A 22,791-nucleotide genomic window follows, 5' to 3' on the forward strand; every position below is an offset into this window, starting at 1 on the left:
GCGAACTGACATTTTAATTTTGGTGCAGGGAAATCTTGAAGGTTTGCAAACCAGAGTCACTGAATGGATGCAACGTAGTGGCACCTTATACCTGCCTCCTGGTGCGAAGACACATCCACGTGAGGTCAAAATGTTTAAACCTGAGCTTTGTGCGCGGCCTGGAGCTTTATGAATCTGCCTTATAAAGAGACAAGAGGAAAAATAAGAAAACTTGAGTTTCTGGTGAGTTCAGCTTGAGGCTGGGCTGAACATAAACACACACTCAGTTGGTGCATCCGTGGCTAGCTAGCTTAGAGCTACAGCAAATAAACATAAAAAGTCCAGTGGTCAAATTCTCACAAATTTTGCTTTCTGATTGAACATACCTTTATCATCTCCTCTGTCATCTCTGGTACTGCCCTAGAATGGTTTTCATCCTACCTGTCAAATAGGAAGTTTTGCGTGTCTGTAAACAACTATGTCTCTTCATTCTGTCCAGTTAAATATGGTGTGCCTCAGGGGTCGGTCTTAGGACCCATTTTGTTTTCCTTGTATCTGCTTCCCCTTGGACACATTATCCATAAACATGGTATTTCTTTTCATATTTATGCTGATGACACACAAATGTACTTGCCCGTCAGATCCACAGACCCTGAAATGCTGAGTTCACTTACTAACTGCCTTTGTTAAGTTAAAAAATGGATAAAATAATTTCCTCCAGCTGAACTCAGACAAAACAGAAATCCTGGTCATCGGGTCCCAGCAGATGGCAAAACAAATACTACCATCATCGAGCAGCACACCACAAACCTTGTTCAATCATGTTTTTATCAACTTAGAAATATAGCAAAAAAAATATAGCAAATGTTAACTTTTAAGGACACAGAGACCATTTTACACGCCTTCATCTCATCACGCCTGGATTACTGCAACAGCCTTTTCACTTGTTTAACCCAAAAATCTACTGATCGACTCCAGACTGTCCAGAACTCAGCTGCCAGGCTTTTAACCAGAACAAAGAAATACGACCACATTACTCGTATTTTAGCTTCATTACACTGGCTCCCAGTGTGTTTTAGAATTGACTTTAAAATTTTATTGATCACTTTTAAAGCTCTTCATGGCCTCTCGCCTTGTTATATTTCTGAACTTTTAGTCCCATTCACACCAGCACGTACCTTGAGATCCTCGGGCAGAGGTCTGTTGTCTGTTCCAGAGTCTCGACTGAAAACTAAAGGAGAGCCTTTCCCGATCTTATTTGACTTTATTGTATCCCTTTTATTTTATTCTATTTTACTTGTTTTATATTTATCTTAAATGTGTATTTTAGTCTTTTCAATGTTTTCTTGTTTTTATCTTGTATTGTTCTGTATTATTGTTTTTTGGGTATTATTGTCTTTACACTTGTTAAAGCACTTTGTAACTTGTTTTTGAAAAGTGCTCTACAAATAAAGATAATTATTATTATTATTATTATTATTATTATTTAGTCTTGTAAATGATCATAAATTCAATATCTTTATGTTTTGGTCTGAAAACCAGCATTTGACAATGTCACCTTTGACTACTGAGGGACCTGTTTTGGGCCCTTTTCACTATTTCCTGATATTTTATAGACCAAATGATAAAGAAAACAATGGGCAGATAATTAAAATTATTATTTGCAGCACTAATGTAATCACAATGTCCAAGATCTGAGTCACCTGTCTACTGTTCACTATCCAAATAAAATGTCCAAAAATACTAAGTACCTAAACATTACTAAGTATTTCTGGAGGATATTTGTGTTTCTCTCTCTCTCTCTCTCTCTCTCTCTCTCTCTCTCTCTCTATTTCCCCTCCTTCCCTTCTCTCCTTTCTTCTCCTCCCTTCAGACAGAGAAACAGGGAAGCAAAGGAGGAGGAAATGAACGAGAGATTAGCTGCATTCCTCTGCTGCTGACAGGCATTGTATGTAGATCCCCGCTTTGCTGAGTCACTACTTCTCTACCCTCTATACATAGTTCAACACAAGACTTCATCTCGTCAACTCAAGCTGTTAATACACACAGACACAGACAGTGATGATCCGATAACGCTGTCACTAGCCCCTTTCTCCTCCTGGAAACTTTTGTCAGTGGATTTTCACAAGAAACTTGTGAGGATGATGAGTTTAAAGCGCTGACAACCAGGCCTTGCAGTTAAAATCTACCCAGAAGTCTAGTCCTGGCAAAGTTGTACATTACTGTACAGGTCAGTCAGTGGTGCGACATCATGACGTTGTCATCTTCATCGGGCACGATGAGCTCAGTCATGACGCGGACGTGAGAGATCATCTTCACCGCCTTGTGAAACACCTGCTTTACGTCCTTTGATTCCTTCGTTGGGATGATGATCTGGGTGCTGCGAGGAGGAGAGGGGATGGAGGGAAAGAGAGAGTCAAGAGGAAGGAGGGTGGAAGGACAAAGGGAGGGAAATTATGCAAGATGAGAAAGCAAAATTATCACCCTATACATAAAAAGAAATGGATCATTAAAGGAGTAGTTCAACATTTTGGGGAAAAAGCTTAATTACTTTCTTGCCTGGAGTTAGTTGAGGAAAACGATACCATAGATCTGGGAGTTCAGTATAGAGGTAGAGCCAGGACATGGTTAGCACAGCTTAGCATTAAACCTGGTTGAAACAGCTAGCCTGGCCCTGTCTAAAGCTAGAAAATATGCTTACCAAAACTGACAGATACATTTACAGCAAGTAAATTTCCATAAAACCACAAATTAATTTTTACATTTTTGTTTGGCTAGAGATTAATAATATGAGATATAACATACATTAATTAGTGAGTAAACTTTGGACAGAGCCAGGCTAGCTGTTTCCAACCTTTATGCTAAGCAAAGCTAATCACCTATCTGGCTCTAGCTAAGCAACACAAGAAAGAAAGACAGCAAATGAGTGTGTTTCCCAAAATGTTAAACCCCCATTGTATTTGTTCAACTAGAATCAACATGATGTGGACATAAACAGGGGAATACAACATCCTCACTACTGGCTTCTACAGAGACAACATCTGAGACCTCAAAACCAGAAAGACAGCAACTGTTTTTCTGTGTTTCAGCAGTATATCCACTCCAAATAAAATTATAGTACTATTAAAATCAAAGGGGAAACACTGGAAAAGCAAGTCTGGACACATACTAATAACGAAACATGGATAATAATTATAGCTAGTTACCTGACAAGAAAACAAGTCAGCGTGAAGTCTTGTTCACAACTAAAAGTACACCTGATGACAAATGATCTGTTGCTAACCATCCAAACAGATTTAAAGAAGCACTACGAGATTTAAGATTTCATTTCAGCCCAGGTCAATCAGTGTTGGCACATCGCTGCTCTCGAACAAAAAGTTCATTTTGAAGACGTGTCTGTAGTCAACACTGACATTTGACTACAACAGAAAACTTTGGGGGTTAAATTAAGGGGTTTTCATAAAAAAAAAAGGAAGTAAAATAGATTTGAGTTTTTTTGTGACAGCAGCGACACAGAGAGGAGTCAACATGGGACTTTCTTTTTCTTGTAAAGTAGAAGAACTGAGTTTTGTAAGTGACCAACTAATCAAAATTGTAATTCTGTAATTGCCTAAACTGCCTCTGGATGTTGCTGTTTTTTTATTTCCATTCAATTGTATCTTTAACATGACCCAATCAAAATGTCATAAGACATCTTAAATTTATAACCTGCAGTAAGAAACTTCTGGTCAGAAACAAGTTCTGGTAAAATAGCAATAAATTCTAGATTTTGCTAAAATTCAGAAATTTTCTCAGAGAACTTCTGGGTGTCTATTTCATAATAATAATGCAGATAATGTAAAAAATAAGAACCCTACGTTTGACCAGCTGCTTCTTACTGTGGCCATGATCTTTTCCTAAACTTTTCACGGGTCATGATCAAGATGCAACTAAATGTAAACAAACTGCAGCAGCACCTCGAGACAGTTCATGCTAGCAAGTCCCCGAACTATGTTTGCCAAAGGACGAGTCACGTCGCCAACTAAGCCAGTAATGTTATACATTTTTTTTTACAATGCATAACATTACCTCAGTTTTTCTTCTTTGCAAGTTGTTCCTGTTGTTGTTTCTCGGCTTTCCGTTTCTTGTACTGGGCTATCTCGGCGATCTGCAGCCCGTGGGCCATTTGCCTGTTGGGACGAAGTGAACAGGGTGAACACAACACACACACACACACACACACTGGAGTCCTACTTGTTCACTATTTGGGCGGACTTATTGTTGTAACCACTGTAGAGGTCCACAGTTACGCATTAATCCTGAAGGTGACCTTAAGGTTACGCTTCAGCATGTGATCATTGGCCAGATGAAGGACAAGATCAATACCAATCTCATGACTGTGTGTTTAATTCGGAGCTAGAGTCTGGAGGTGATTAGCCTAGCTGAGCAATAAGACTAGAACCAGGTGAAATAAACTTAAATAATACCCCATACAGTTTACTTATCCACTTCTTTTGCTCTAGAAAGGACTTTGGAGTAATGCAGTAAACACTGGGACGTCTACAATTGCACATGTGAGGACCTGTGGGTGAGTGGCTTAGCTTGTTATCAAAACAAGTCAGGGAATTATTTTTTAGGGGGGGTTGATGGGCAGACATGGGTAGGCAGAATTGGCTGAAAAAAGTAGAGGTATAAAGGGAGCATAGAATTAAAAACGAAAGAAAAACACAAGAGGAGAAAGGACAGTTAATCCTACCCAGACTTGACTTCTGGAGGAACAGGTAGAGGTTTGTTAAATCCATCCCTCCCTACAAGCCAGAAGGTCTCCTCTACTCCTTTCCCCTGAGAAAGGGACAGAAAGAATGGCAGGAGCACATAGACAGAGGCAGTACTTCATGCACACACAGGAATCTGAATTTGTCTGATAAAGCGTCGCACCTTGATTTCTGTCTTGCCTCTCAACTCGAGCTTGTAGCCGAGATTTAGGTCCCGCAAGATCTTCACTGTACTCTGGTGGACATGGATCCTGTAGGCTGCAACAACCCCCCCCCCCCCCCCAAAAAAAAGACGTCATAGTGCCCCCACATGACATAATTTTAGTAACATTTTAAAGAACATGGCTTTTCTTTGGTTTCAGTTTAGGGTTGTGTGATATGATGGCATAATGTTAATAAATATTAACAATAGGACTTCTGCAAACAATCATTTTCATTGTCGATCAATCTACTGATTTGTTTCTTTATCGTTTTGGCTAAAAAAGAGAGAAAAATGCAAAGGCGACATTATCAAATGTATTTACTTATCGTAACAGAGAAAAACAAGCTGAATATTCAGTATATTGTCATATATGACAAAGAAATGATCAAAGGTTTGGTATTTTGACTTGAAAATTTACAATTTATCGATCTGTTGAGCTAATAATTTCAGCTGTAGAATTTTTTTATGATTTTTGATTAAATTCTTTGTCATGTATTTAAATCACTGGATCAGCCAAAAACAAACACGGCTGTCTGCTTATTTTTATCTATAAAGAGTTTTTAGGTGTGTAACTTACGCAGCCCACTGGACTCCATACGAGAAGCCGTGTTCACTGTGTCTCCAAACAGACAGTAGCGAGGCATGGTGAGGCCTACCACGCCTGCTACACATGGACCTACATCAGTCACACACATATAGTTTTATTACTTCTTCCGGTGCTGGCACACGGATTTTATGTTAGTTTTAACACTAAAAGTTAAATTAAAGTGGTTTCATATAGGTTTATTATTTTGTCATCTTTAGGCTTGGGCATCTTTGCATTCGTATCACTACCAGAGTGCCAGAAACTAGACGTTCAAACCACTTTCTATTTGTACGGCAACTCGTTTTCACGCAGCACGCTTCAGGTGTAACATCTGAACAATCTGTAATTCTATTAATGTCTTCTTTTTGCATCCCTTCCTCCCTCACCTGTGTGCAGTCCTATACGTATCCTGACAGGAACATCAGGCATGTGTCTCATTTTGAAGGTTCCCACAGCGCTCAGGATGTCGAGCGCCATGTTAGCTATCTCTGCAGCGTGGCGGTCCTCATTTGGGACAGGAACACCTGACGCCACCATGTAAGCATCACCGATAGTCTCCACCTGGAGTAGAACATAAAAGAAGGAGCAACAATGTGATCTAATGAGATTTAACGGCTGATGCCCCAATATTTGTATCAGCGGGAGTGAATAAAAGACACAGCACCTTGTAGACATCGTGGTTTCCTATGATGGCGTCAAAGACTGTGTAGAGGTCGTTCAGCAGGTCGACCACCTCGATGGGTTCACTATGGGCTGAGATGGTGGTGAAGCCGACGATGTCGCTGAAATAAAGCGACACATTGGCAAAATGCTCTGGTTCCACCGTCCCGCCCACCTTCAAAGCCTCGGCCACGGACCTGAGGAAAGAAGAAAACACAAGTTCAATATACGTGAACTCTGCAGGTGATCGTAGGGACAGATGGAAATTACTCTCAATGTTTCTTTGGTCGAAACAGGTGAAGAAACGTTAGTGTCTATCTCCCATAAAACCTGAGGCCTGCTTCATCTCTCACTTCTTCTAAATCTAGCTTTTCTTAGTTAAAAGTAGACTTTTCTTCTTTGGCACAGATGCATTAACATGCACATTTCCTACAATGTATAAGTGTGTTTACGGTTGAACCTGCAATTCACAGTCAACCAATATCATAATTTGGCACCCATATGTGTCTATATCTGCATGGAGTTAATCTTTGTGCATGTATAACCGTCTCAGCATGTTTAATCTGCGTGTAGGTGTGCATTAACTAACGGAGGCAACATCTGTGTGAGCAGTTTTTCCGTCTTCTGTTTCTCAATTTCCAGCTCCTCCGTTCGCTCTCTGATCAGCTCCTCCAGGTTAGACGAGTACTGCTCCAGCATCCTCAGCATGGAGTCTATGATGTTGGTCTTCTTCCCCTTGTTGATGTTCTTAAACTGAGAGGAGAGGAAGGAATAAAGGACAGGACGTACATGAATAAAACACAAGGCAATACTATAAGTTTAAGTGATTAAGAACAGTATAAGCAACAGAACAGTCTTTCATCACCCTAAAACATCAAAATGAATTAATTCCTAAACAATAATAGGTTACATAATGAAAATGAGCTTTGTAACTCCCTTCTGCTACATAGCAGATAATATACATTAATACATAAGCAATTATAAAAATGGTAAACAGAAATAAACAATATTCAATGAAGCAGCGCTGTGGATGAATTACAGTTTAAGAGTCTGATAGCTTGGGGGAAAAAGTTGCTCTGCAGTCTGGATCCTTGCTCCTTGAGATGCATTTTAGGAATTTAGAAGTCCTTCAAGACGGCGCGCTGAGATTCACAGGCTCATAGGCTCGATGATTGAGGAGGCACAAATTAGGAAAAATTAGAAATGCCCCTAGTGGAAAGATGATGCATGCCATTTTATTCCCAAATTGATTTTACCAAAGCAAAATTAACCATTTTCAATTAAATATGCTACAACCATTCAACAAGCATTCAAAGGTAGACATTTTGTTCAAATGATAACAAAATGCAGTTATGACCTAAAACCTTTATAACTACCTGGTCGAAGATCTCCTCAAAGTCAGGCCTCTTGTCTGGCTGTTCATTCCAGCACTGTTTCATCAACTGGATGCACTCTAACGGAGCATAGTCTGCACTGACCACCGGACGACACAGAGGCGGAGGCTTACGGAGCTTCTCTATTATCTCTAAAACACAGACACAACATCGGCGGTTATGTGTTTGTGGACATTGTTTTTTTTAGCCATGCAAGCAGTTTGGCAAAGGGTTGGCAATGTTGTTCAGTCAGTGAAGCACTATCCAGATCAAAATATCTCGACAGCTGTTAGATACAATGATAGGCCTATTTGATGCAGACATGCACGGTGCCCAGAGGATGAGTCTTAATGACTTTGGCAACCCCCCAAACTTTGATCCATCCAACATTTTAGTCCCAGAAGACTCAAGACTCTACTGCCATGCTAGCAGCTCTGTGAGACTTTGAGCCAAAAGCCAACACAATCATGGTACATCCTGTCTCCCAATGATCCCAATGATACCTAACGTGCTGTATAGCTGCTAATTGTCACCATTTTCAATGTGTGATCATGCTAGCCTTTTCTGAATAGCATTAATACAAATTACACATGAGGCTGATGGGAATGCCATTCATTCTGCAGGTATTTGGTCATAAACCAAAGTTAAAATGTTGACCTCATGGTGGCGGTCAATGTGAAGTCAGGGTGAGCACCAAAGTCATTAGTCATTAATCATCCTGACTCCCTCAGGATGATTGACATGAATGTCTGTACTGAATTTCATGGCAATCCATCCAAGATATTTCACTTTGAGCTATAAATGTGAACTTCATGGTAGACTCCAGCAGCACTAGAGGAAACATCCTATGTTTTCAGGTTTCTGGGAGTTTGATTGTGTGTTTGTGAAGTTGCTGTCTTGCCTGCGGCGGACAGGTCCAGCATGCAGAATGGAGGCCCTCTGATCACCACCTCCTGCATGACGATGGCAAAGCTGTACACGTCACCAGATAGAGTCCCGTGAACCCCCGGCTGCTCAGAGATCCTCAGGATCTCCGGAGCAGTCCACAACAACTCTAGAAACACACAAGATCCACATTAGTTTGCTACTGTAGCAGCAACTTATACAAATGGTCTGCACAAGGACAGGCAGAACATGACCTTCGTTATCTGATCATTTCTCTCACCCTCTGCAGGTGGCTCAATATAGGGGAACCTCTGGGCCTCCAGAACCTCGTTGTAGCCGTAGTCTGTGACCTTGAGGACAAAACGCCCATCCACCACACAGTTACGGGACTTCAGACGACTGTGGCACACTTTGCGGTGATGGAGGTACTTCATACCCTGAGAGAGAAAACAAACAAGTTACAGTTTTCACTCTCTTGTCTGTGTCTGTCCTGCCTTCCCTCCATATTGACCTTAATTAAATCCAGTAGCAGAGAAGACTTGAACATCCAGTCCAGTTTGACGTCGTCGTTCAGCACCAGGTCCTCCAAACTTCCTCTGGAGCAGAACTCGGTCACGATAGCGAACACGCCACAGTCATGGAAGAAGCCCAGGAAAGGGTTTATATTCTCATGACGCATGTCCTTCATCTGTAGCCCAAAAAAAACCAACAGCCCCATTTTATAACAGAACTTTATGATGCTTGTTTGTCTCACAACAATGTCACGTACCAGTTCAAACACTTGGCTGGTTTTGGGGTTGATGCTGCTAAACATCCCATCAGGAAGTCTCTTTAGCCACGCCCAGTCACCCTGGAGCAGAGAAACACCAAACAGCCGGCTGTTGAAGTGAGGCTTATAAATGAACCAATTGGTAATTCTCATAGTCAGTCAACATATCAGGTCGTTATAGTCCTTACAGAATCATGCTTCCTATTAAGTTATTACGTGTCCCATTCTAGTTAATGGTGTTAGAGGCTGTAAGGAGTTCACTGAATAGCTGCCTTTACGTTTTATTAGTTACAATGCTTTTGCTAGTAATTCACTTTTAGAGGCTGATCCATGGAAGTAGCAGAACTGAAAGGTTTAAGTCAGCCAGAATGGGAAAAAGACATTTCATTTTGGCTACTGGGACTTTTTTCCAAATTCTTTTCATCATGTACATATTAAACTCACTGTCTCACCTCGTAAATGACGACGTTGGAGTTCTCGTAGGTGGCCGGGGATTGGGATGAGACGGGCGACATGAGGCTGCGGTCTGACACGCTCCTCATGCCGCTGTTCCTGCTGTCACTGTGACTCAGCTTCTACAGGGAGGCAAGATCAGAATATGAGACAAAGGTTTGGTTTGAATTTGTTTTACGGGCGACCTTACTGACAGAAAAACTGGCATTTTGATGTTTATTTTCTGATCCTGGCAGTTGAAGAAATGTTTTAACTCACAAAGAAATTTGGATTTATTAAATTGAAATCAATACATCAACATTTACGATAACTTCGTCTTGCTTGGTTTTACTTCTATACACAATGCAAGTAAAAGTATGACTCTAGCAAAAGATGTCAGAGTCAATTGGATGGGGGCTGACCTTGTTGCTAAGAGACGGGTTAATGAATGTGACGTCTGCCAGTGTCAGCAAGATCTTGTTTGGACCCCTAATCAGTCGAATCTGAATGATACGTCCCCTATATAGACGGCAGGAGAGAGTGACAGAATACACCAGTCACAAACTGTAGCCTATATCAAGAACAGCTTTATTAGTGACAGTGATTGTACAAAAAACTAAACTACAAACAAATGTTCTGTAAAACCTTTAGAACCAGACCAACAAGACTTTGTACCTGATGCAGTAAATCAGTGCGACTGCAAAAACAGAGGTGGCCATCGCTCCAAGGAACACGCTGATGGTCGAGTATAGATCCACCCCTGCAACAATAAAATAAGAGTTTTAAAAAGAAAAATCATTAAAAGATCATTTTAATGAAAGAAAAACGATTTAAGGGGTATTATGGAGTTTTCAGCGTTCACTAGCGGTGCGGTTTTAAGATTGCAACCAGGTGTGTGCTCGTACACCTGCTGGCTTGAAGTCATGAGCAAAAATAATCCGAAACACAAACACCTGACTATGGCTTTTCTCCAGACACGTTCAAGCTCTGTTACTTCAACGTTGCCGGCTCTGAGGCAGATCAACACCAGCTTTGTACCTTTCACACAGCGCAGCGAGTCGCACGTTGACATAATCATCCCGGGAATAAAGGCTGAGTGACAGCGGCTATAGACAGACAGGGAGACAGCTTCACACAACATGCTGGAAACTCAGGTAAACTCCCACTGCAACGTTACAGTAATATGTTTATCAACTTGAGTTTGAACTAATCCATGCTGGTTACGTGATGACGATACATTTACTGCATTTAGCTGACGTGGTACATCGGCGTTAGCTCGTCTGCTGCTTTTCAGGGACCTTGCTATCTGTGTATCTTTCACCGGAGGCTCAGCAATGTGAGCACAGCTAAATGTATTGGATGATAATGAAACGGTTAGTGAGCTGCACTGAATCTTATTATTAATGAGATTGTTGCTACACTTTATAAAAGTTAGACAATAAGTAAGTAACATTACTGTAACGTTAGTGAATGGGTCTTCTTCTGTGTTGTTGTCACCATTATGTTGCAGTATTGTAAATTATGTGGGTCACGTCAGTTACAGCAACTGAGAGGTGGAGAAGCTGTGTACCTGAGTATCAGTAATTCACATTATTTTCTAAATTGAACACTACGAAGCGGTGGATCTGTGCTAACGTTTACTGGCTGTCCTGCCTTGTATCACTATAGGCTAGTAAACAAAAAGCAAACTAGCTAGTAAAGTCTACATTTGCTTTCTTGTGGGCTAAATCACCTATTTGACAAGTCGTGTGAATCGCGTTAGCTGGTGAAGTAATGTGGAAAGACTAATTTACAACTATAGTATATTGCACTGGATAATAGTAGCAACTGCTCGGCATTAGCCGACGGGCTAACGTGACTCTCTCGTGACTCCAGCATTTCCGATGTTCACTGTTTTTACCACCATCATCTGAATCTAATTTGGTCTGATGGGTTTCAGCATATAAAACTTTATTTTTGTTTTTAGCCGTACGTGGAGTTTATGTTGAAGTCTGTTTATGGTGTTAGTGGACTGCATTTCGTTAGCTGTAGTCAGGGAGAGGCTCGGGAGCGTGCACAGGGCTACATCCCGACTCTAACCCTATTTTAGAGTAAAGAATTGCATTCAGTTTGTGGAAGCATTTTGGTATGGAAAGTCTTTTGGACTGCTGTGCACATGCAGTTAGATAACATACTCGGACATAATGCATTAGTTTATAAGCACTGACATAAACAACCCCAGTTAAACTGTTTTTTGGGAGAGCACTTGAGGGAATATGTTTCTTTGAGGTGTCCTTGGTCGCTGTTAAAAGTCTGAACAGTAATCCAAAACAAGCAGCACGCATTGAGGTACAGTATATATATTTGTGTTCCTAACCTCCTGAGCAGAGGACTCCAGGAGTAAACCAGCAGGAGGCATCCTTCCTGGGTCCGTAGCCGCGAGGGAAGTGGATGTCTCGACCCAGGAAACTCACCATACGGGCCTCCATATCGATCCTGTCATTAATCAATTCAGTCGAGTTAATAATGTAACAATAACTCCTGAGATGGTATTCCAGTCTTTGAGTATGGGTTTAGGTGCACTTTAGAATATAACGCAACTCAAACTACAACCCATCAAATGTTGGTATGGTCCTTTAACTCATCAGCTTCCATTGCTAATAGAACTCTTTACATGCTTTTAGAACTCTCTAATTGTTCTAGATGTGTTAAAAGGGATCACTAAACACTTGATCTCAGTCCCCATATACCTGTATGTTGGCTTCAGCTCCCAGGAGAGTCCGTCTGTGTCCAGTATGAGGTAGTCCAGCAGAGCTGCTCCAGAGTCGTTGGTTTTGATGGGATGGCTGAAGCCCTGCAACGTGAATAAGGAATGTAGTTGGAACTGCCTTTTTTAGGGCTTTTGTTATTTTATCATGCCGGGGAGTTTGAAATGTTCGGTATGGATGATACAAATGTGAGTACAGGTACAATATGGTAATGGGTCATTCTTCAACTATATAGTCTATTTTGGTCTAGAAAGTTTTAGGAAATCAAACAAACAATTAAAACAAATATAATGAGTCTACTGTTCCTTATTTACACTTCCCGAAAATGCTTCAGACTCTCCCTGACTGTTTTAAATACTGTGCGCCTCATTCATGATTTTCTTTTTACCTGGAAGGCCAAGTTGCGGGTGTGTCTCGCCAAGTTTCCCCCAGACATCCACTCCCCAGACTCCCGAACGCGATGCACCGCATGAGCCATGAAGAGAACAGAGCTGTAGATGGTGCCAAAGAGAGGAGACACCTGCAGGCCAGACATACAGATTTTGAAACTGCCTTGCTCAAGGGCATCTCAATATTGCCCTCCTCTGCAAACTCTACATGTAAGTGCATCACCTGCTGTGGATTCAGCGTCCTCGCCACCTCTCCCCTCTCCATGGCCTCTCTGTAGGCCTCGTAGAACGACACCTGTGGTGAGTCAATTGTGACTGTCAGCACGGCGTCGTAAGCCCGCAGTAGTTTGCGGTTGCTCTTCAGAGCTGGGTAGGTCACGTTGCGGTAGGGCAGGCTGTAGAGCAGGGTGTCGTAGGGCACAAAGACCAGAGAGCCATCGATCATCTGCATGTCGTAGGCTGTCTCCAAGAGCAGCTTCTGGGCTGCGCCACCAATCAGCGCCGAGTGCATGCAGAGAATAACAACTAGCACGAGACATGAGTTCATAACATTGAAGAACTGACTTTTTAAAAAAAAAATCATTAAGTCAGTAAAATAAACTACTAAATACAGTCTGCAGCAATGTCCTGTTTTAGGTTCTGAACACCAAGAATAAATTGGAAGTTACCTCGTAATTCTCCCATCTTGCGGACCTTGGACAGAGTTCGTCTGATGCCGTGAGGTGTGTTCTCCATAAAACTGACCAGTCTGACCGGCAGACCATGGCTCCTCAAGGAATCAGCGACCTGGACGGGACAGTTGCAACACATACACACTGAGCAGATGAAAACCATGAACTCAAACAAGGAAATCAGAGAAATGAGAGCAAATATCAAAAATTGTCACATTTCTTCATAATTAGGTGTTTTAATGTCCCAGCAAAGTGTGGGTTCCTCTGTCATCAAACTGTTTTATTTAATTTATCAGCATTTTAATTTTAACAGCAAGTAGAATCCAATTGCTGTTCTTTTGCAGAGAAGTTAGAAATAAAAAATAATCAAACCTTGGTGGCCGTCTCCACCCAGATGTCCTCTGAGGAAGAGATGATGCCAATGTGGGCCCACCTGAAGTAGTTTATGACACTGAGGAGCACCCAGGTGGGCCTTGGCATTGAACGGGCAAAGGTTGGGTGGCTCCGAACATTGTCTAGCTCATAGCCAACACAACCCCAAGGAAACAATGCCTGTGGGAGCAGAGTAGAGGAGAAAATGGACATGTCACAACCCTAAAACCCCTAAAATACAATTGCCTCAGAAACACCACCTACTTTGTTCCAGCCTTTGCTCAGCATTGAAGCAGCATCACAGTAGCCGGGGTTGGCAGGTCCAATGTACCCTGAGGCCCTGGTGTGGAACCCCATGAATGCCTCCAGTGCCCTGGATGTCTCACATGGTTCCTGAAAAGTGACAAATTAATCAATGTACCAACCAGCCAGCCTGTAGCTTTTTGTATTAGTGGTTTAGTTCACATTATTTTCAGGCCGATGAAGCTGAAGTCAGCATTGCACCTGCAGCACAGCATAGTCGAATGTTACAGCGTAGGACAGCGAGGGGTCCTTGTTGATGCGGTTGACGGCGAGCTGTGCCGCCACACTGGGAAGGGCCTTGGCAAAGAGAGGGTCACACCCCCATGGTCCGACCACCCCAACCCGAAACCAGGCTGCCTGTGTGGGGCAGGGCAGTAAACACAGGGAGGACAGGAGAACCAGAAGGAACCTCAGGAGATAATGGGGGGACAGAGGGAACAGAGGAGAGAGAGATATGGGTGAAAGAGAGGGAGGAAGAGAGAGGTGGGATATAGCTGGGGAAGAAGAAGAAGAAGGAAGACAAGAAGGAGGAAGCGATGATGGGTCGATATCAGGAGCTTTGCCTGGTGTCTGCTTCCATGTTTGAGGTAAGGCGATGAAGGCACAGCGCTGTGATTGCATCTCAAGGCTCACCACCTCGAGAGCTCACAGGAAGATGGTCTGAAGGTGCTGCTGCCCTGGAACAACGAAGGATTTGGAGAAAAGTAAAAGTGAATAGATTTTGTAGAGTAACTCTACCACTGTGATAGATAATAATGAAAGAACCCCATAGACACTAAAGAAGACTACATTTTTGGGGGGCATCCCTAGAAGTCAGATTTCTCTCCTTCATGAAACCTTTTCTGCACAAATTCAGGCAATGTGTGCAACATTCACTCAGGTGAGGTAGAAAAAAAAGAAAAACTGGGAATTAATTGTGGAAAATCTTGAAGAGGAACAGAGACAAAGACAAACAAGTCTTCAAACAAAAACTGGAAAAAATTTGACAGATTTATAATGTTTTGACTTTTAATGGAAACCACAAGTCATCCAAGAGCAGTTTTAGTGACTTTGAACTCGGAGATTGCGCCTGGCTCAGGCAGCTACAGCAGGATTATTTGATGTGAACGTCTCAAACCTTTACTGTATCACAATCCTCATGTCAGTGAGAATAGATAAATTCAAGTCAATTTTATATATAAAGCCCAATATCACAAATCACAATTTGCCTCAAGGGGTTTTACAGTGTGTACAGCATGCAACATATTCTGCCCTTATACCCTCGATTGGAATGAGGAAGACCTCCCCCCCAAAAAACCTTTTAACGAGGAAAAAAATTAAAGACACCTCAGAGGAGCAATCCCCTCTAAAAGGATGGACATACATGCAATATATGTCATGTGTCCGGAATAGATTCAGAACAGAAAATCATAGTACATACAATTATGATGACAAAAACATAGATTGTAAAACAAAAGTGAAGAGGATGCATACAGGAGGACAAGTGAGCAGCTTCAGGTGTTGCCCACTAAATATGATCTGAGCAAATCAAAGGGACCAAAAATGTCTGCTTGGTGTTTGGTCATTCTGCCTGTCAAGTATGTGGAAAGCCTTTGATCTGCTTGTGGGGTGATCACATTTTTACGGCCTGAAGGGCCTTGAATGAGGGTGATTTTCTTAGATGTTAAAGTCAGTATCATCTTTTAAATTACTTCTTAAAACCCACTTAAGGAGACCTGCACGCACATATGCACACTGTGCCTATTCTTAATTTCCGATTTGGTCATATTTAGATTTTCTATTTTCTCTTGCTTATACATGTAAGTTTTATACACATCAAGCATCTTGCTATTCTTCTATTCTATTCTTAAAGGACTCCTACCATGCATTGATGAGATGGACAGGTCTTGCTTTTCTCCCGGGCAGATCTTCTGCACCCAAGCGCCACAGCAATGGATACTCATCAGTTCATTCTTTTTTACATCCCCAAAGTTTTCAAAAGAATCCTGTAATTACCTCTCCACCATCAGGAACCAAGGGAGTTTCACTGCATTATGAGGATAGATAATACAAAGAAGGTTTACAGCTTGTACGCGTGTGTGTGTGAGAGAGAGACGACCTAGTGTGTGACCTGTCCTGTCAGATTAAATCAAATCCAAATTAGGTCCGATGTAGCTGTAAGCCGTGCTGACTGAAGTGAAGTGAAAATGATGATCATTATTATTATTATTAGGTTGGTGCAACACAACTTTATGAAGTCATTAACAAAGGTTTTACTTTCCAGTTTTGTCCAGTCAGACATGGAAATGTTTGATTTACTTAATGTTTTTACAACTTCATGTGCAGACCAGACGACTGAGAGGAATGCAGCAGCAGCAGTGGTGCATGTGGTCCAAACACAATGGTCTGAATCCACTGTGTTTTATATGCACACATGGTATTTAATAGCAGTATTACCAGCCCTGGTTTATACTACAGACAACTGATAGACAGAATTTCTTTTTCATTAAAAAAAAATATTTTACTATAGCTTCGCTTATGATTCAGGATGCTGCAGAGGAATTATCTCATCAGGCTCTTTATATTATTTTCTTATTTTTTAAGTGCTTTCATTAATCTGTAAATAACAAAATGATAGTAATTACTTATTTGCAAGAAGTTTATCGCTAAGTGATGATAAGTTTGCCAGTCCTACAGCAGGGACTGGGTTCTTGTACATTGTATGAAAGTATGGTATTTGTGAATGGCAACGTGTGTTTTTTCGCCCTACGTGGTTCATTACCTAGCTGACCTATTTTTTGTTTGTTTTAGCCAGCTGTGTAAAAATATAGGGGACAGCTGAGATGCTTGCTCATGTATCTGAAGTAGGTCATGTAAACTGAAACGTTGTATATAAATATACCAGTTGAAGGTGGGACAGTGAGTGGCACTTTTAGATTTAAATTAACACACAATTTAATTAGATTTAGTATTTAAAGATAGAAAATGCCATTTGGCTAGCTGGCACACTGACATGAATGTTTAATAATTTACCCTGTTCCTGTTACGTAAACCAGTTTGATACATTTATTTATCGTTCTCCTTATTCTTCTTATTTGAACTTTTTAATCTTTATATTAATCCTTTCTGATAAAGTCGACCTGCATCCTGTGAAAACAGATCTTTAAAAAACACATTTTTTAGCTAATGAAAGTGAAGGTTGACCCCTCTCTGACCCTCATTACCTTTTCCTCCATGCTCTACATATTTCCTTATAAAACACACAGTACAGTGCTTCTCTGAAAGCTAGAGGGCAGCGCGATACAGAAACACCAACTAGCCTCCAGTCAGTCTCCTGTACAGACAACTGTTGTGTGTGTGTGTGTGTGTGTGTGTGTGTGGTGGGGGGGGACCAGAAGTTTACTTTGCTCCAAAAGGAGTCCCACTCCTTCAGTTTAAGAGTGATCAAAACTTACAAGGCGTTGCACAATGTGGCAGAACAAACTGTTCATGTCTAGAGGGTAAATGTCACCTTTTCATGGGGCTGATTGGTTTAAGTTGATTATCTGATGCAGCATAATTTTGCTCTCTTTTTTTATATCAGGCTCGCCCGCTTCTTTTAAAAGTGAGATAAGTACAACATCAGGAAAAGTAAAGGCACCAAAATATGTATTTTCTCTATGCATCTTCTTGACAATAAACTGCTGCTGTGTGTTGGATGTTACTAGAGGTGAGGTTTGGTTAATAAAGTTGTGACTTGTATCCCATTTTATAGCACTCTTTCATAGTGTCTCTCTTTCTTTCTCTCTCTGAACCTAACTCTACCAACATTATGTCAAAGCCAAGAAAAATCAGTCCAGATGTGGAGTCCTGACCTGCCAGATGAACCCTCTGACTCCATTAATGCTGCAGTACACATGTAGTAAGTGACTGTAATACAATACACTTTTTGTTAAATTCAGTGAATATTTGCTCATGGTTCGCTAGCTCTCCGTTTTGTGTGTGCTCTGAAAAGCAAACACAAAACAAAGACTCAGCACTGGCTCTGTAAATGGAAAACACAGAAAGTGGTAATGGGGATGGTTCAGTTGTCATTATGTGACTTAAGTATGGAATCAATTCATCAAAGGCCACAAGATGTGGCTAAAAGCTCCACAGGAAGTTAGTGAACAAAACTCAACTGTCAATTTTTCCCATCAAAGTCAGCGTAAAAAAAAAAAAGGCCATTGCCAGGGTGTCACATACCTTTGCTTTGTCATGTCCCTTGGCGTCTGGTACCAACTTAGCCTTTATAATAACAGAATAAATAACAGAAAAGTCAGAGTATGGCAACGTGATAATATGGGATGCCATATAAATAAGTTTTCTGTTAAGTCACATAAGTAATGATGTTATTTTAACCCAAACCATGACCTTTGCCTAAACCTAACCAAACAGTTTGTTGCCTAAACTTAACCAAATTGCAACATTTCACAACATAACCAATAGTTTTATTTTGAAAGTCTAACCGGACGTTGCATATTTATTCTTGCTAACTTGACCGCTGAGTCCTACACATGCAAAAACAACACTAAAAGGTCACCCAGAGTGTTAAAAAGCGTCCATATGTGACGCCATGAGATGAGAATGAGTTGCATAAAGTCTTTCGTGACTCCAGAGGGAGCTGTGTAAAGTCTGATAAATTGCCTCAAGTGATGTCACTTAAGGCAAACAGGCTTATCTTTGTTGGTGAATTTGACATCAACGTTGTAGAAGCCAAAATATTTCCACACACAGATTCTCAGATGCTTTGGTGTCATGAACAGGTCAAGCTGTAGACCAATAGATTGTATATAAGAAGTGGTCGTAGTCATAGTGACGTCCCCGGCTGGTTTGTGGACTGCCGTTTTGAAGCCTCAAGTTTGGCTGCTATGCCGCAGCCATTTTGATTTTTTGCAACCAGTGGCACCAGACATGACCATATTTGGGCAAGACGGTGGAGCTAACGGCCTTGTGTGGAGCTAGCTAGCTTGCTTAGCTAGGTGCATCTGTCATTCATGTTAACTGTCATTTTAGCAGGGCTGATAATTTTGTCTAGTGAACAACAGTCTTAAAACTTAATGTACTCACCAGAGAAAGTGAACAGCCAACTCCTAATAAGCTGAGAAGTTGGGTCATTTTACCATTATTTTGAGTAGTATGTAGCTGCAGTACCGGAGGCTGCAGTTTCAGAACCGCAGTCCTAGGAGCGGAACTGCAGTTCTAGGACCCTTGTTTACTTTGATACTGCCAGCTATCTGGCTGGCTAGCTATGTTACTCCTAACAGCCCGCCGAATCCAATTACCGTACACAACGGAGGTGAACAGTATCTGCTAACACATTGGTCAGTAAGTAACCAAAGTCAGTGCCTTTGTACTCTGGCTCAGTCGGGACCCCTCATGGAGTCACAAGATAAATTCTATTTTATCTATTTATTTCACAAAATCTTATCCAAAATTTTAACCAGTTAAGCCTCACTGAGCTTTAACATATCTTTTTTTATTAGATTGGTATAGAGACAATACTGCGTTACTGACAAACAAGACAAGACAGGGAAGCCATAATAAGCATTAAACTTATAAAATTATGAATGACATTACTAACACAATCATGTAAAATATATTTTCCTAATAATAACAAATATAGGGGCCACCAGACAATTAAGACAATGGGAAGCCATAAAAGGTCTTTATTGCCCTGGACCATCAACATTATTGGGGCATTAAATGACTATTACATGAACACCTATAAAATCTTTGCATCACCTAACTAGGAGCAACATTAACATTAAAATATGTAGAATAAAATTGCCATCTCAAAGTACATACAAGGTTTTCCAACTATTTCATGTTGACTTTGCAACATCAAGGAGGTTTTTCTGTCTATCACCGAGTTCATTTTGACTCAGGTCTACAGCAGAGTTCAACCACAGGTTACTGTACACATTCAAACAGTCTCCTTATAGCCAGGCGTTGACAGTCTCTGCCATAAGGAACGCTTTGAATCGATCACGAGCTCTTTCTTTTCTGAATGGCACTTACCTTTATGAAACGGCCACTTAGCGGTCACTGACCAAGGGTCCCTCATTCTCAAGACTCACTGGCACCGCTGTGAGCAGAGGTGGTGGGGCCAGAGCGGGGCACGAAGAGGCCTCAAACAGGACAATACAGGTTTTCACATACCATCAGTGGCGAGCCCAGGTGAATACAAGGCTCTGAGGTGACGTAACGCTCCCTCTGGCGCCCTTATTTGAAATCCACAGCTCTAAGGGGAATAATGACTGTGAATTATGTAGTTTCTTACCCATAATAGTGTTTTCTCATCTAACACCTTTATTGTTAAGAACATTGGCTTTCAAAATCATTACAAACCCATCTATCGGTGTTCTTCTGCTTCTCTGTGAAGGCAGAAATGCTTTCCAGCTCCTCCTGGGTGGATCCTGAAACCAGATGAGAGAAAAAGTAAATATCAACTTTGTATGTTGATAATATGTCAATGTTGCGCTTCTCCCGAGTGACCAAAAATCAGCTAATGCAGGTTCAAACAACATGTCGGTACATGATTGGTCAAATGTCATTCATATCCCACTCTTGTTCTTTTCACTCTAAACAGTTCATAGGCTTATATTAGCAAGCTATTTTTGCAAGTTGGTTCAGTCATAACCTGGCAGTTAGGTATAAATATTTACTAACAGGTCATCTACGCAATAAGTGGTTTGTGTGAGGCAACCCATTTTAATTTAGTGAAGTAAACTTGTAGTCATACAAACATCTGGTACAACAATTCACAATTCATTACTTTGTTTTGTTACTTCTTTTACAGTACATGCTGTGTAGTTAACAGCAGTCAATTCCACATTGACTTGTGTTGAAATATTAATTCGCTGCCTTTCTTCCCTTTTGCTGGCCCCACCTCAGTCAGTCTACAAATGTTCCTTATCTGATGTGGTCTGTAATTTGACCACACATCAAAAGAGGAAGGATGAAAAGTCAGAAATGCAGAAAAGCAGAGTGACATGAATGAAAACAAGATTTAAAAAGGAAAGGATAATGAATGACCCTGCCACCCAGAAACAGCCACACACACACACATTTCTATGCAGGTTTAATAAGAACACCTCAAATTGTCAGAAGTCACAACATGAGGACACAATCAAAGGTTTTGTGTCAGTTTTGTGAACTTTAGATTCAACCTCTGTCAAAGAATTTCCTCTTTCTCGCAGGATGTGTTTGTAAGGAGCATGACTCATCTCTGCCCAGACAGAAAGAAAATAGGTGTGTTGATGTTGTTTCTAATTAATGATCTCTCTGGAAAAGGCAAGTTTGTTAGCGGTAAACTCCCATACTCGCCGAAAAACTCTTTCTCAAACACACAGACACATGGTTTCAGTTTATTATTTTTGTATTTACAATTTCGTGATGGTTGCCTTTCTTTGGCTTACGAAGCTGTACCACACCATCTGATAGTGTCCAGGTGGCAGCGGAGCGGATGGTGAGAACACACACAGTAACGTGCACACAGAGTTGCTGTGGTTGCTGTTTATTTGTTATGGCAACTAGAGGATCTCTATAACTTTTCTCTAATCTCACATCCTCTCTTTGAGCTCTGTTTAAACATATTCTGCATTTTCGCTTATGGAGAACACAGAGGCAAAGTACTGACACATAACATAGACTAAACTGTTGTTAGAAAGATCTTTTTGATCTGACTGTGTTGAAGAGAAACAACACCTCCTGCTTTGGGAATCATATTATCTGTAGGTGTTTTTTTAACCCAAGAATTTTAAGCATTGCTTTCAGTGTTTAAAAAAAAAAAAAAAAAAATCCATTGAGAAAAAAGTTTGCAAGAAGAGTGGAACTCAAGGATACAGATATTTTTGTGATCTAAACATGTAACAGGCATGTTAATTCAGAAGGCACCACTGAACAACAGAGTAATCTTTATACAGGGTTTGTGCTAAGCTAGCTAACGTTTACTGGCTCTAGCACATTTAATGTACAGATATGAGAGTGGTGTCAGTTTTCTCATCTAACTGTCATCTAAGCGAGTAAGGGTATTTCAGAAAATGTCCGACCACTATACTGTATATACTACTGAATATTTTATGCAGAATGGTAATTTAGTTTGAAACCTTGCATTCAAGAAAGAAAATCTGAGTTCCTTATCTTGAAAGCATTCCAGTAGCAGAAGTTGTGGTGATAAATCATTTTCTTAAAAATCATTAGCTTATCTCAAAAACATGATGCAAGCCAAGATGAAGAAGGAGGAGGAAGCGGAGGGGGAGTGGAGCGAGCGAAGGCAGAGACATGGTTGAAAAGAAACTGTTGTTAAAGTTATGAAGACAGATAGAAAAGGGCTGGGTTGTGAGAATTTTCACGTCAAAACCTGTTTGAAAATCTGTGTGGAGAAGTCGAGCAAGCAATGCTATCCCCCAAACTATTGTAGGACGTGTCCATGGGCAAGGCACTGCTGGTCTGGTAAATCTTTGGTTTGAATGTCCAGATTAGTCTCAAGAAACGTTACATGAAGAGTGAGAAACGGGGGAGACAGGGAGAGAGGGGAAATGGGAGGCTAAATGGGTTGCCCACTGGGAGCTTTGGAGTCAAAAACAGAGACAGTAGACCTTAGATATTGTTTTTGCATTAACTCTATACTTACAGCCATTTAGCCAGAAAGTAAAGTAAACACAAGT

At 41.0% G+C, this 22,791-nt stretch overlaps 1 protein-coding gene across 1 annotated transcript; it reads right to left on the reverse strand.

Moving 5' to 3' along the window:
- Window positions 1-1,618: 1,618 nt before the first annotated feature.
- Window positions 1,619-14,743, reverse strand: gc2 (guanylyl cyclase 2). The gene is made up of 24 exons (XM_046063990.1): window positions 14,324-14,743; window positions 14,084-14,212; window positions 13,820-13,999; window positions 13,445-13,562; window positions 13,000-13,301; window positions 12,776-12,907; window positions 12,370-12,473; window positions 11,997-12,115; window positions 10,316-10,400; window positions 10,063-10,159; window positions 9,661-9,783; window positions 9,209-9,289; window positions 8,951-9,127; window positions 8,720-8,876; window positions 8,456-8,608; window positions 7,558-7,706; window positions 6,771-6,934; window positions 6,186-6,378; window positions 5,908-6,082; window positions 5,513-5,611; window positions 4,897-4,991; window positions 4,715-4,800; window positions 4,053-4,148; window positions 1,619-2,359 (listed from the first exon to the last, which is right to left on the reverse strand). The coding sequence occupies exons 1-24, from the start codon at window positions 14,741-14,743 to the stop codon at window positions 2,215-2,217; spliced, it is 3,579 nt and encodes a 1,192-aa protein (XP_045919946.1). The 3' UTR covers window positions 1,619-2,214.
- Window positions 14,744-22,791: the final 8,048 nt, after the last annotated feature.

This window comes from Micropterus dolomieu, linkage group LG12 (assembly GCF_021292245.1).
Source record: "Micropterus dolomieu isolate WLL.071019.BEF.003 ecotype Adirondacks linkage group LG12, ASM2129224v1, whole genome shotgun sequence".
Lineage (NCBI taxonomy): Eukaryota > Metazoa > Chordata > Actinopteri > Centrarchiformes > Centrarchidae > Micropterus > Micropterus dolomieu.

Excerpts from the sequence above, each read along its gene's own strand:
- gc2 (XM_046063990.1), bottom strand. The coding sequence starts at position 14,743 with ATGCAATCACAGCGCTGTGCCTTCATCGCCTTACCTCAAACATGGAAG. Across the intron at positions 9,784-10,062 it reads ACCCGTCTCTTAGCAACAAG|AAGCTGAGTCACAGTGACAG; the intron begins GTCAGCCCCCAT and ends GCCTCCCTGTAG. Across the intron at positions 6,935-7,557 it reads TTGAGGAGATCTTCGACCAG|TTTAAGAACATCAACAAGGG; the intron begins GTAGTTATAAAG and ends CTCTCCTCTCAG.